This window comes from Lithobates pipiens, unplaced genomic scaffold (genome assembly GCF_037356315.1).
Source record: "Lithobates pipiens isolate NorthernLeopardFrog02 unplaced genomic scaffold, aLitPip1_a1.2 Scaffold_27, whole genome shotgun sequence".
Lineage (NCBI taxonomy): Eukaryota > Metazoa > Chordata > Amphibia > Anura > Ranidae > Lithobates > Lithobates pipiens.
The window spans coordinates 107,332,858-107,347,644 of record NW_027507788.1 but is presented as its reverse complement, the minus strand read 5'-3'; the positions used below and the strand labels follow the sequence as shown (position 1 = coordinate 107,347,644).

At 43.2% G+C, this 14,787-nt stretch overlaps 1 protein-coding gene across 1 annotated transcript in view; it reads left to right on the top strand.

Moving 5' to 3' along the window:
• ISOC2 (isochorismatase domain containing 2) overlaps positions 1–14,787 on the top strand; it is a 29,590-nt gene that overhangs the window by 3,957 nt on the left and 10,846 nt on the right. Inside the window, exons 2-4 of the mRNA XM_077457337.1 lie at positions 7,451–7,591; positions 9,962–10,174; positions 14,603–14,673. Coding sequence (XP_077313463.1) covers positions 7,460–7,591; positions 9,962–10,174; positions 14,603–14,673 — 416 coding nt within the window. The 5' untranslated portion in view covers positions 7,451–7,459. The remainder of the gene's footprint in view (positions 1–7,450; positions 7,592–9,961; positions 10,175–14,602; positions 14,674–14,787) is intronic.

Here is a 14,787-nt window from a genome sequence, read left to right as displayed (position 1 = left end):
CACTCCCTCCTCTCCCCTGAAGCTACACTGGCTGACACAGGGGAGGTGGATCACATGACCAAACCAGGACAACTTAAAAAAAAGGATACAGACTTTTCTTACATTAGTCAGCATAGGTGTTGTTTGTTAGGTATAGCCTTATTCCAGATGTTTTTTTTTTTTTTTTCTTCTGTGACCCCTCTGGGGAGATTTTTCCATGGTGTCCTGTGACACTAGGGTATGGGGGGGGGGGGGGGGGTGCTTGTCAACAGATGGCACAGACATTAACATCTGTTATACATTTTAACCCTTCTTTACTTGATTCACAATATCTTCAGTGTGCCTCCAGTGTTCACCGGAGCCCCGGGCTGTGGAGGGGGAGGGAGCAGCTGGCTCAGGTTCTCAGCAGTACTCTGAAAGGCTGAGCCAGCCTTTCAGAATCTGGGCGGATCACAACATTCACCACTTCAGCCCCGGAAAGGGTTTTCCCCCCCTTCCTGGCCAGGCCATTTTTTTGCAATACGGCACTGCGTTACTTTAACTGACAATTCCACGGTAGTGCGATGCTGTACCCAAATAAAATTGATGTCCTTTTTTTCCCCCTACAAATAGAGCTTTCTTTTTTATTTTTTACAATATTTTTTAGTTTCTGCTATAAAACATATCCATTAAAAAAATGTAAAAAATCGAGTTTCTTCACCAATTTAGGCCAATATGTATTCTTCTACATATTTTGTTAAAAAAAAAATCCAATAAGCGTATATTGATTGGTTTGCGCAAAAGTTATACTTTAGGTTTAGGGAGTTCTTTTTTATATTTTTTACAAGTAATGGTGGCGATTAGCAATTTTTATTTATTTTTTTAGCTGGATTGCGACGGACACCTGTGTCACTTTGGGGACTAGCGACATTATTACAGTGATCAGTGCTAAAAAAAATGCACTGTCACTGTACTAATAACACTGGCAGGGAGTTAACAGGGGCAATCAAAGAGTTAAATGTGTCCCTAGGTGGTGCTTTCTTACTGCAGGGGATGTACTTTGATTGAAGGAAAACAAGATCTCCATTTTCTCCTCTGGCAGAACGGCAGTCTGCCTCTTTCCAAACAATCGCAGCCGCAGAGATATGTGAACCGGCTCCATAGAAAGCCAGTCAGTCTCCTGATATGCGAATTGGATGCAGGTTTATTGGATGCGGGGAAACCTGCATCCAATTCGCACCAGTGTGAACCCAGCCTTAAAGTTGGTTAGAAATCAGTTTGTGCTATTCTTTTATTCCTCTAAACAAGTCAATGTGATTGTATGGCAAAGACCTTTCAACATATGTAAACGTTTGGCAAAAGGATGATACATTCATAGTATACACATCTCCATTGGCCATGTACCCTAACCCTTAAAATTCAGCAAAAGCTTTGTGTTGCATATCATATAATAATGGGCAGGTGCTATTTTGAAGTGATTGTAAGGGGTATTTTTTATTTTTGCCTTTAATATAAAAAATATTTTATATTTCCCTGCTGTGTGCAACAATATTGCACACAGCGGTCCCTTACCTCCTCTTCTGGCAATCTCCCACCGGCGCTGTCTGCTTCTTCCTCCAAATCCCCCCTTAGCAAGCCGTGTGCTGAGGGGGCACTCCCAGATTGGGCTATTTGCATCCATAGACACACACAGTATTGGTAAGCCACACCCCTGCTCCCTTCTCACAGGAGTTTGACAGCAGTGGGAGCCTATGGCCCTGGATAAGTGAGAGGAGCCAGGCATTTGCTGAGGGATGGGTGGAGGGCAAGGGCATACCTACAGGGGTCGCATGGTGAGCTGGTGCCATGCAGCCCCCTGTACACCTGAACAGGAGGGGTGGCGGCATATAGGGGAACTGATCCCCTCCCTCCTACAACCACCAAATGTCTGCTTCTCCTCCTCTGCCTCCTGCAGGCATATAGCAGCTGTAGGAGGGAGGGGATCAGTTCCTCTATATGCCGCCACCCCTCCTGTCCAGCTTCCTAATGCTCCCCCCTGTCCTCTCTTCCAGTCCCCCTGTGCTCTCTCTGACCCCCTTAAGGTATGCTGTCAGGATGGAGAGCAGGTAAGGGGCTGGTAAATGTGTAATTTACCTGCCCCTTCCGTGTCTGAATGTATAAACTCAGTGATCCATACCAAATCACTAATTCTTAAATGAAACGTAGTAAACTGTGTTCATCTATAACAGTTTTTACTATGTTTCAGTTTGTGAATGAATGGGAAGCTCTGTACAGAGGTATTCTTGTCCATTCATTTTGTACAGCTGAGGCTGCAGAGATGGAGATTGTGGGCTGTGTCCTCAGTCTCCAAGCTGAAACATCAGAGGACCGTTTAGACCCCTGATATTTTACCAAACCTCCAAAAAATAAATAAATAAAATGGTAAAAAAAATCAAATAAAAAACTGACACCAGTGGCGGAACTACCAGGATTCCAAAGGTCGCACTTATGACTGGGCCCTGGTGTTCCGCCACCAGACTCGGAAGTAAGGGCCCCAGCCAGAGGTCAGAGGGGCCCTTCACGGTTTCTTGGAGGGGTTAAACAAGAGTCTATTCTCTAATGCAGTGCTATTTAGGAATGAGATTCAAATTCAGGTACCACAAGCAGATCTCAGCAAATTCCCTGAAAATACTAACAGCCAGGGTCCAGAACTAGGCTTTGGGGTAAAGTGACCCGCTGTTGGGCTTTCTGATCCTTTTATAGCAGTGCGGTTACATGAGAAATCCTGGTAACATCGCAGCAACACAGGATAAAAGTGAGGCCCTTTTATTGCAGAGGTGAATAATGCAAAGAAAATCTTTGGATCTTTTTAATAAAAAAAAGTCTATGGTACTAAAATGGTTGACCCTCACCAGGAATCAGGCATGTACTGGCCATCGGGACTACCGGGAGATTCCCGGTGGGCCGATGGCTCAGTGGGCCAGTCTGGTGCAGTCCTGGAGCCGCTCCTCTCTGACAGTGAGTGATCGCGATTTCACTCCTGTCAGGAGGAGCAGTTTCTGTGATATGCTGGAGAGAGCATTAGGCTTTCTGCTCCCTCCAGCCTGCAGGGGGAGATAGACACGGTCAGCAGACTTTCCTTCCTCTCTCCCCTATCACTTGTTATCACATGACTGGAGAGAGGAAGAAGAGAGGCTGCCTTGCCTTTAGAACTGTGAGTACATGTGGGAGGGGGACACTCTGATGTAAGGGAGCTGGTGGTGGGACTCTGATGTAAGGAGCTGGTGGTGGGACTCTGATGTAAGGAGCTGGTGGTGGGACTCTGATGTAAGGGAGCTGGTGGTGGGACTCTGATGTAAGGGAGCTGGTGATGGGACTCTGATGTAAAGAGCTGGTGAGGGGACTCTGATGTAAAGAGCTGGTGAGGGGACTCTGATGTAAAGAGCTGGTGAGGGGACTCTGATGTAAAGAGCTAGTGATGGGACTCTGATGTAAAGAGCTGGTGATGGGACTCTGATGTAAGGGGGCTGCTGATGAGAATCTGATGTAAGGGGGTGTTGATGGGACACTCAAAACGTAAGTGGGCCAGTCTGGATGACGTCCAGGGCCAAATTTCTGTCCCAGTCCAGCCCTGCCAGGAATGTGAAAGTCTGTTTTCTCATTGTAGCCGGGCCAAATTCATAGGATAGAAAAATATGAATTGCGCTAGCCTGTAAATAATAAAACATATAAATATATGTGTAAAACGCAAAATCAACCTTGTGCTGATACAACTTAATATCACCAATCATCAGATTAAAAATAATCAAAAAAAACACAATCAGTGTTATGACAACCAAACCTCCAAGGGCAGGTGCCAATTAATACCTAACAAATGTTTGTGATCCCCACATTTAAATAGACATATGAACCAAAATTGATAATAGTGCTGGTAAATAAATATTAATAAATTATGTCCATTTTGAGTAGCCAGCCACCCGTGATAAAGGGAGAAATGCTGAATTCCAATGAAACGCCTCAAAAGTGCAAGCCGTGTTATCTCCACCACCAGATATATAGAGACTGGCTCCTTACCAGACAGATATGACCCCCTGTTACAGAGGTCACAACAGGTGTGAAAGTGCGGTATATGGGCTCTCACGCTGTTAAACTGGCCCTCCAATCCTGTATCTTCCACAATATGAAAATGGCTCAGTCAATCACAGATCCTCCCCTCCCGTGCACCACTCTCCACTCAGTACATAAAAGATATAAAGGCTCCGGATAGTGTAAAACCTTTAACTTTAATTACATAAGTATATAAAAATATTGCACTTACAAACTTAAAATGGCATAAGGCCTTAAGAAGTGTGTGCCGGCCGGATGCACACAAACAAACCTGTGCTTCCTGGAATGCCAACAAATGAAAACGAGGAGACGTCAGCGCGTCGTTCTTCCCTACGCGTTTCGTAGTAACTTACGTCATCCAGGGGCACGGGTGGCGCGCCACGTCACCTCCTTTATACACATCACAATAAACCAAACCTCGTTCTGGGTCGGCGGCCATCATAGGAGTGTAAACAAATGCTAAAAACACCACGAGGTCGTGAACCAAGCCTCGTTCCCAATTGGCTGCCATCACGGAAGTATAAAGTAAGATCCTAAATCATCCCGGAAAGACCCGCTATTAAAAATATAAATAAAAATAAAAGGTGTATCCAATGACTAAAACGTTAAAAGGAATATGGCCATAAAATTTGTGTTTATGCTTATTATACCCACCATGACCCATATGGGCTAAAAAATATACTGAAAGACGTTTGATCCATGGTATCCTTAGATCAACACAGTCTTGTTTGTGCAAATTGTGCCGGAAGTGAATCCAATCACCCTACTGGAGGCACCTAACGAGAATAAATAAAATGGATAAAAAATGCATGAATAAAAATGAAAACAAAAATAGAAATAAGAAAACATGATCTTATAAGTGCACGACAAGCACATACTCTTAAATCAAAGATTTCAGCTTATATGAGCCTGTGTTACAATGTCACACAAAATCAATCGCAAACCAAATAAATTCACACACTCAAATCAACCAGGAACATTGGTAACTGTCAAGAGTGTGAAATATTAATGAATAAAATAAAAATAGCTGTTATTTATAGCTGCTAATCTGTAGTCGCAAACTCGACTCAAAAGCCCAGGACACTGGCCCGTCCGGGCTAACATTTTATAATAAGCAACCCTAAAAAGGGGTATGAAAAGTAACAAAAAATACCCACATTTGGGTAGAAAACTACCCAAAGCGGTAAGATTAATAATTACAAAAAACAGTATCCAAATTGTTAGCTTGTCGGCTTTTTTAGAAATTTAAGTCATACAGACCCTCAGTCTAGATGGCAAGCGGATCCAGAACAGGAAACATCCCAAATACATAATGAAGTTGAAAAATACAGACATCATTATTATAATTGACACTGAATGCACAGGGTCATAAGTATAAAATTCTTGCAATGAATAAACAGATATCTGATGAAAACATCTGTACACAAAACCTTTCATATTAATCTCATTAACCAGTTCCCGACCGGCTCACGCCGATGTATGTCGGCAGAATGGCACGGGCAGGCAAATGGGCGTAACTGTACATCCCTTTAAATTTGCCGCCCTGCCATTGCAAGCACGCCGGCTGGGACCCCCGTGAGTCCGGTCGCGGGTCCCGCGGACTCGATCACCACAGGCATACCCGCGATCGTTTCACGGGGCGGCTGAACTGGGAGATTCCATTGTAAACAGCATCTCCCTGTTCTGCCTAGCAACAAGTGACAATGATCTCTGCTCCATGTGATTGGAGCAGAGATCAGTGTTCACTAAAAGAAAGCCCAGCCCCCAACAGTTAGTAACACGCCCCTAGGAACACTTAACCCCTACACTGCCACCCCTTCACTGCTAGTGTCATTTACACAGGAATCAGTGCATTTGTATAGCAGTGATTGCTGTATAAATGACAATGGTCCCAAAAATGTCCGATGTGTCCGCCATAATGTCGCAGTCACAATAAAAATCGCTGATCGCCGCCATTACTAGTAAAAAAAAAAAATTATTAATAAAAATGCCATAAAACTATCCCCTATTTTGTAAACACTATAACTTTTGCGCAAACCAATCAAATTTTAACAAAAATATGTAGAAGAATACGTATCGGCCTAAACTGAGGGAAAACATTTTTTATATATATTTTTGGGGGATATTTATTATAACAAAAAGTAAAAAATAATGTGTTTTCTTTCAAAATTGTCGCTCTATTTTTGTTTATAGCGCAAAAAATAAAAACTGCAGGGGTGATCAAATACCACCAAAAGAAAGCTCTATTTGTGGGAAAAAAAGGACGTAAATTTTGTTTGAGAGCCACGTCGCATGACTGCGCAATTGTCAGTTAAAGCGACGCAGTCCCAAATCACAAAAAGTGGCCTTTGGCCAGCAAAATGGTCCGGGCTGAAGTGGTTAATCATATGTTCAAAAATGTAAAAGTCTTTGAATGGATAAACACTAGATATCTGAGGAGCATCTGTGCACAATACCTCTCATATTAATCTCATTAGTCTCCAATTTATATCATAAGAATTTAAAAGTTTCCCTCCCAGGGCATATGTAATTAGGAATTGCTAATAAAGGCATTCACGTCAGTATCCACATTGAGGCCAAACGGAACGTAAGGTTTGAGTCTATGGATCCAAGCCATTTCTAGTTTAGAGATTTCCCTGACTAGGGACCCTCCCCTCCAATGGGGTTTGTACTTATCAATACCTATAAACAAGGTGCCTGAGGGATCTCTTTTATGCATCTGATCATAATGTCTAGAGACAGGGTGTTTATCAAAGCCACGTCTTATATTACTAATATGTTCATTTAACCAAATTCATAGGACCTTAACCCTGTGATCCAGTAAAGGGATCTAATAAAACAGAGGTCTCTGCATGGCTATATATATATATATATATATAATTACACACACATTCGGAAATAAACCATGCCAAGGCTCCTCTGTGGGGTTCTATCAATGTATATAGCAGTGACTAAATAGGAGGTTAGCTCATTTTTCCTAAAGGTATGATCATATATGAGAGCCATACTCAGAGCAGCTAAAGACCTCTCATATGTACTAATCACAGCAGAAAGAAAATGGCAAACAGCCCAATCAGTTTATAGAGTATACAGGTCACAGCGAGTGCTCAGTGGAAACTGTGCAGGACTCTAACCTGCTAACTAACAATGTTTACCTAATTAAACCCAGAATCCAATCTAATTACTGATTAACTATCTTCAGGTTTTACAATTTGGTTTTATGTTGAGTTTGGGTACATTAGGTTTCACTGTAACGTTGTCACGTTGTCATTTTAGGTAATTTTGCTCTGTTTATTCATTCCTACAGTAAATGTGTTATCTTCATATTTGGAAGAACCACAAATACGTAGTATTTTTGTCCATTTTATATTTGCTAATTTCTCTTAATTTTTTTTTTTTTTTTTAGAAAGTCGGGATGTCACTAAGTCGCCTAGGAAGGCTGGGCCAGAAGTCCAGTGTCCTGTTTTTATGTGACATGCAGGAGAAGTTCAGACCTAACATTGTGTTCTTCCCTCAGATTGTGTCCGTGGCTGCTAGGCTGCTGCAGGTAAGAGAATCACCCAAATGGCGATAAATGTACAATACAGGACATGGATATTGGGTGGAATAATGTGTGTGTGTGTGTGTGTGTGTGACTACATTTATTTTATTCAGGTTTCTTTTTAGCACTTACTATTTCATTTTTTTAGTACAGGTACTTGTATATCAGCACACACACACACACACACACACACACACACACACACACACAAAATATACATTCACATCCGTTAACATGCATGACGACAAACTCTGATCACTAACTGTGACGAAACGTCCCACAAGCTGATATCTATATTCAGCATGAGAGGAAGCGGTATATGACGAAAGCACTCAAGCGGAGTGTAGGACGTTTCATTACACCAACCAATGTGGCAGCGAGTGACTAGACTGTGGCAATGTTGGCAAGCTGACGTGTTTTGTGGACGCATCCCCTTTCTGAGGAAAGGGTAGAGCGGGGAGGGAGGGACTTTTTGTGTCCTATGTGATAAAACAAAAAGTTGAGATTAATATTCTTTAGAATTTTTTTTAATTCTTTTTAAGTTACACCCAAGCACAAAAAATTCTGCCCCCATCCCAAAAAAAAGGTTTTGAGGCCCCCACATACATGAACATAAATGCACATATTGAGGGCTCATATGCACAAAAACGTTGATTGCGATACACGTTACATGTTCCTGTGCATGCTGGAGTGAGTGCAATAATTTTAGCCCCAGAGCTCCTGTGTAACTCTAAACCAGGGGCGCCCAACCTTTTGAAGAACAAGGGCCACTTAACCGACTTGGTAACCGGTCGTGGGCCACAATGAGCGGAGCGGGTGGATGGCATATTTGTGTCCACTCTGCATACTTTTTGGTGGATCGTATTGGAGGTAGAACACAAGTCGGTTTATGTCTGCCACTACTTAGAGGTGAGTGGAGGGTCCTATTGGTCGGACTGTCAGACACCGTGTGAAAGGGGTCCAAGGCTGCTTTCACACTTAAACGCTGCGGTTTACCCGCACCACGTGTGCAACGCAGTGTACCTTTTGGCTTTCCAGCAGTTTGCAATAGACTTCTATTATATTCTGCAGGTTTAGTGCACTTTCAGAAAGCTCACCAAACTGGCAGGTAATAGAAGTCTATGGCTCGGTGCAAGTAACCCGCAGGTAAACTGCTCTGCACCTGCGGATTAGTTTAAAAGAAGCCCGGTAACCACTGCAGAAAAGATATGCCCATATATACACTGTGATTTTAGTAACAAACTGACCTTTAAAAAACATATTCTTTCTAGTCTATCACAGAGCAGGAGGTCATGGGCCACATCAGAGGGCTCCACGGGCCACATGTGGACCCCGGGCCACTGGTTAGGCACCTCTGCTCTAAACTGATGACTTGTAGGGGATTTTTAAATCCTCACCAATAGAAAATATAGGATACTGAAGGATGTCAACATTTTAAGAGCACACTCAATTTTAAACCTTGGCATGTTGGGTATCTATTTACTCAGCGCAAACTCATCTTTTATAATTTACCAACATTTTTATTTCTTTTGCGTTTGTGTGCCCTAAAATTAACTTTAGTGTATTTTTTTATTTTTTTTTTACTGACATTTTGTGTCTCCTATACCTTGCTAATGTGCTAATATCGTAACATAAAAAAAATAACTACCTCTATTTTATTCTCTAGGGTGTCTGGTTTAAGAAAGTATATATTTGTTTCTGGGAGTTTTATGCAATCTTCAGGGCTAAAAATATATTTTTTTAAACGTGGGGAAAAAAAAATTAAAAAAAGGCTCTGGCAGATAAAGGGTTACTTCTGAATTGCAGGTTGGCGTTATTTGCATAGTTAAATTGATCCAGCCTGGACAAATGTAAGTATGCAAATGCCATACCTGTGAAAGTCAAGAGTCTGTAGTAGTCCCTGGTAATTCAGTGATTGTCACTATTTTCTGGGTCCTGTGCCAGCATCATTCACAGAACGCCTTGTCTTTTTTCTCAGTGAATGCAAAGCATTCTCTTATTGGACAAGTTGAAGATTGTAATGTCACATGCCCACTTTTCCACCTTGTCCAATCAGAGAACTTCTTGGATTCATTGGGAAAATCATGCAAGGCATTCTATGAATAGTGACCATGAGTTAGTGACCCCAAGTGTCCACTATGCAGCAGGGAAGCCGAGACTCAGAATATAGCGGCGAGCACTGTATTAGTGGTGATTACTACAGTGATTCCCAGCTTCCATTGGGATCCCACAGGTATGAAATATGTATATTTACATTTTTCCAAGCTGAAACAATGTAACTGTGCAAAAAAAGGACATACCTGGAATTCTGTTAAACCTTACATGAGATTTTAGTAATTACCTTTTAATAATCAACTTTGAATAATTTATCTACAGGCTAGCAAAATTTTAGACATACCAGTAATAGTGACTGAACAATATCCTAAAGGACTTGGCCCCACCGTGCCGGAGCTTGGAGCTGATGGCATCAAGAAATACTCCAAGACCTGCTTCACTATGCTGATTCCAGAAGTGGAGAAGGAACTCCAGTCCTTTCCTGAGAGGCGTTCTATTATCCTCTGTGGCATTGAGACACAGGCCTGCATTACGGTAATTGTAACTTTGTTTTTTGGATAGGGGGAAGGGAGAGTTGGACCCCCTGCCAGTTTTTATTGATTTTTGTGTTCCCTATAATTACACCTCCATCTATTATTATTTTTTAATTTTTTTTTGAACACTGTGTGACTGAGACAGAAAATTCAAAATGTTACAATTGTCACAAGAACATATCTTTCAGTGGGCACACATGTTCCCTTGACAACCAGTGATTGCCAGTGGATCCTTGAACTGTGGCTGATTGACCTACTATCTGAATCTGCCTGTAGAGTTCTGGGGCCAACATTGCTGGCAGAGCCAGCTGCAGGACACAAATTTTTTTTTTTTTTTTTTTTTTTAGCTGTCTATATATTTCTTATAGTATCCTGTTAGGTCTTCAGGACAAGAATTGAAGGGAACTCTAAGCAGGACATAGACAGCAAAAAATAACCTGCTAGGGGTTTTTTTTTTTTTTTTCACAATCAAAACCTGCTAGGGGTTTTAACCCTTACTTAAGCTGGCTATGCATGGGTGAGTTATGTTTTTGTTCAACCAGTAGATTGATCAGAAAAACTGACCTGATTTCCCACATTGACACATTCGATGTGGATGGTGGAATCCTCCCCCGCTATGTCATTGTACTCTGACAGCGAGGCGACTCCCCTGCCATCAGAATACACAGATCAGCACTGAAGTCTATTACCTGCAGTGCCAATCAAGCAAAAATATATCAACAGGGAGGTTGAACAGAAGTTGATCAGTAGATCAATGCCAATTCAACTATAGTGGCCACACACAATCCCTGCTGTAATGGCCAAATTTCAATCCATGTATGGCCAGCTCTACTCCAGTCACAATAAAAAAAAAAAAAAAAAAAAAAAATGGAAAACTTTATCAAATACTTATTTTAATTTTCCTTTCCTGACGCCAAGACATGGCAGCAATATATATGATATAGCTCCCCCCTATATCCACCCACAGGACCTGTTTAGCTCTATAAAAGTCTGACTGAGAGCTACTGCCCCCATTCTCTGTATAAAGCAAAAATATCAGAGGGAGGGTTCGTATGCTGCCATGTCTTGGCGTCAGGACACGAAAATTACGGTAAGTATTCGATACAATTTTCCATTTTTCTGACGCTAGACATGGCAGCATACATATGATACATAATGAGCTTTTGAGAGGGAGGGTGCTACAAACTTAGTCTTTGACAATAGACATAAAAGCTTGGATGGTTTTCCTCCCAAACTCGTATGATGTGATGACCAGCTAGCCTCTTTGCAGACTGTCTGCAGAGACAATCCTGCCCGTACCACCCAAGAAGATGACATCACCCTGGTTGAGTGATGAGCTCTAACCGCCTCTGGAGGATCATTCCCGGCTCTGTATGCCCGGTGAATATTTTTACTATCCAGGCCGAGGTGGTTCTGGCCGAGGCCCCTTTCTCTTTAAATGTTTCTGATAAAAAAACTCTGTCAGAGCTTCTGAATGTTTAAGTAGCCTGGAGATAGGCTTTGACGACTTTTGGAATGTCCAACTCGTGCAGATCAGCATCTGATTCCGCTGGGAAGGCTGGAAGCTCCCATTCACTGGAGAGGTGAAATATTGATGCCACTTTTGGGACAAAATTATCCAATGGTTCCAGCACAACCCTGTCTGGGAAGAACATGGAATTAGGTTCTGTCGCCCCAAATTCTTGGAGTTTGACACCCTTCCCCTCCCCCTGAAGTTATGGTTAATAGGAAAGTCGTTTTTAAGGCGATATCCCATGATGTACAGTCTTCTGTCAGAGTACGAGGAGGGTTTGCTTGAACATTGAGGACTACTGCCAGGTCCCATTGAGGGAACCTATTTCTCTTGGGGGGAGCGTAGTCTAAGTACCGCTCTCATGAAGTGCTCCACCAGCCGGTTTGCTGCCCGTTTCTTTTGGGTAAAAGTCAAGATGGCAAAAATTTGCACCTTAAGTGAACTGAGCCCCAAATCCAATCCAGATTAGAGGAAAGACAGGATTTGAGATACATTTGGGTTACTAGGGTCAAACTGACGTTCAGCTGCAAAGCTTGTGAACCTATTCCATATTCTGGAGTAGATGGCATTGGTTGACCCCTTTCTGGAACTCTGTAAAGTTCTAATACCCTCTGGAGAACATCCAAATTCTTGTAACCCCTGCTTTACAATCTCCAGGCCGCCAAGGTTAGTCGTGATGGTTGTAGATGTAGGGTATCCCCTTCAGACAGAAGAGGAGTCACTGGCAGAGTGATTGGTGTGCACACGCTGAGATCCATTGCCAGAGAGACCCATGGTCTGTGAGGCCAGTAAGGAAAAACTGATGACTGTCAAAAATCTCCTAAGGGATTTCAAGATTAAAGAAATTGGAGGGAAGGCATAGGCCAGTTGCCCAACCCAAGGATGGGTAAAGGCATCTGTCCCCTCCACTAATGGATGAGATAGCGTGAGAGGAACGGCTCACCTTGCAGATGTTGATGAGGCCAAAATATCCATCTTGCGGACACCCCCACTTGTGGATGATCTGTTTGAACACTTCGGCATGAAGGGATCATTCGTTGGGGTCCATGAATTGTCTGGATAGGTGATCTGCTTCCAAGTTCTGGAAGATATATGGCCCTTAAATCTGGGAGATATTGTTATGCCAATGTCATGATTGGTTCTGCCTCTCTCAGGAGGGATTGGCTGTGCTCCCCGCCTTGTCGCTGTATGTAGGACACTGCTGCCGTGTTGTCCCAAATGGAGCAGGACTGCGTGACCCTGTATGTGAGGCAGCAAGGTGACCAACTCCATGAATGCTGCTTGAAGTTCCAGAGTATAGGAAACTAGGCCCTGAGTGAGAAATTCCCCTCTGCCTTGGATCTTGAGTTGTTCGCAAGCGGGCCCCACATTTCTGTGCTGGCATCTGTGGTAACAATGATCCATGGCTGTGGTCCTAATGGACTAAGCCATTTCGCGTTTTTTTTTTTTTTTTATATACCACCAGAGACTCTGGCGCCTCCAGCTTGTGATCCTGATTGGCTGGGCTAGACAAACTCTTCCACTGCATCAGGAAGCCTTGTTGGAAAACTGAGTTTCCAGCGAGCCCAGGGGATCATCGGAATACATGAAACCATTGTCCTGAGAGGACTCATGCACTGGGATGCAGACATCACTGGTGCAGCCAAAGCCTGTTGGAATGTCTCCCTGATTTTTGGGAGTTTAAGGTGGCAAAGAAACTGAGGCCATCTTGAGTATTAAATTGGGCCCCTAGGAAGACCATATTCTGTGTAGGCTCCAGCTGGCTCTGGTAATGCCTGTCCCTCAATGCAAAACTGAGGAACTGCTGGTATGACTGAAGGATCGGAACATGTTGATAGGCATATTGCAAGTCCACTGAAATCCTCCAGTCTCCTGGTTGAATGACCTGGATTATGGTATGGAGAGACTCGATCTTGAGTCTATCTGGATAAATTGATTCAGCCTCTTGAGGTAGTCCTGGAGGTTGCGGTTTGAACAGCCAATAATGGCCTTGTGCTGCTGTGGACTGAATTCGCCCTTTTTTGGCATTGGTCCTGCCGAAACTGGGTCACTTTGAACCCCCTGGCTCCAACTGCCTCCTGGGTGAGGCCTGACATTAAAAGGGCTTCTGGGTATCTTGGGGAGCCACAGGTGTCTTAGCTCTTTGCAATCTTACGAAGGTTGACTGTGTACCCCTCCAACATCTTCTGTGGTCCTTGGATGGGCGTTTAGCTGTCTAAGATGTGGGACTGCGTGCTGGGAGAGGCTGAACCCAGACGGACTCTGATGTAGTCGGCAGGTAAGAGCCGTATCCTGAGTGTAACAGTCTGTAGGTGTTGTTCTTTTGAGGACAAAAAGGAGAAAGAATGGGCTGGGCTGTCACTTACCTGACTAATGACCTACCTACACTGACGGTAGTGACCTACCTACACTGACCTGCTTGACCCACATACACTGTCTGACCTATCACAGCTCAGCCATGGTGTGCGGTGTCACAGCAGCCAGGCAGTCAGTCGGTCCTCAGAGGAGGAGAAGAGGAGAGGAGAGTAGAGCACCCTGCCCAAGCGGGGATGTGGGGGAGGTAGCTCTCAGTCAGACTTTTATAGAGCTAAACAGGTCCTGTGGGTGGATATAGGGGCAGAGTTATAATATATGTATGCTGCCATGTCTGGCGTCAGGAAAAAAGGTTTTTTGGAACCTGTGCTGTGCTCTGTTGTGACCTACCTATCCTTATTACACTTACCGTCCCAGTTAATACAGACACGTACTCATGCGCCTAAGTAGAGACTGACAGTTGCAGGGAAAGCTGAGATAATAGATAAGACAGGGCAGAGCGTCGGCAGGTTTCTATTCAGCGTTTCCTACTCTCAGATCTGGCCACATCTTGTTTTTTTGTTTTTTTTGTTTAACCAGCTGTTCTATGAATTGCCTTTTTAGAGTACCACATTGGATCTTCTGGAAAAGGGTTTTGATGTCCATGTTGTAGCTGATGCTTGCTCATCCCGCAGGTAACTTTTATGTTCAGTTTCCTTTTTATATTACATTTAGACATATTCATGAAAGAAATAATTGAATAGCTAATACACTGTACTGCTGGCAGTTAGCTCATGCCAAGGTTTTGA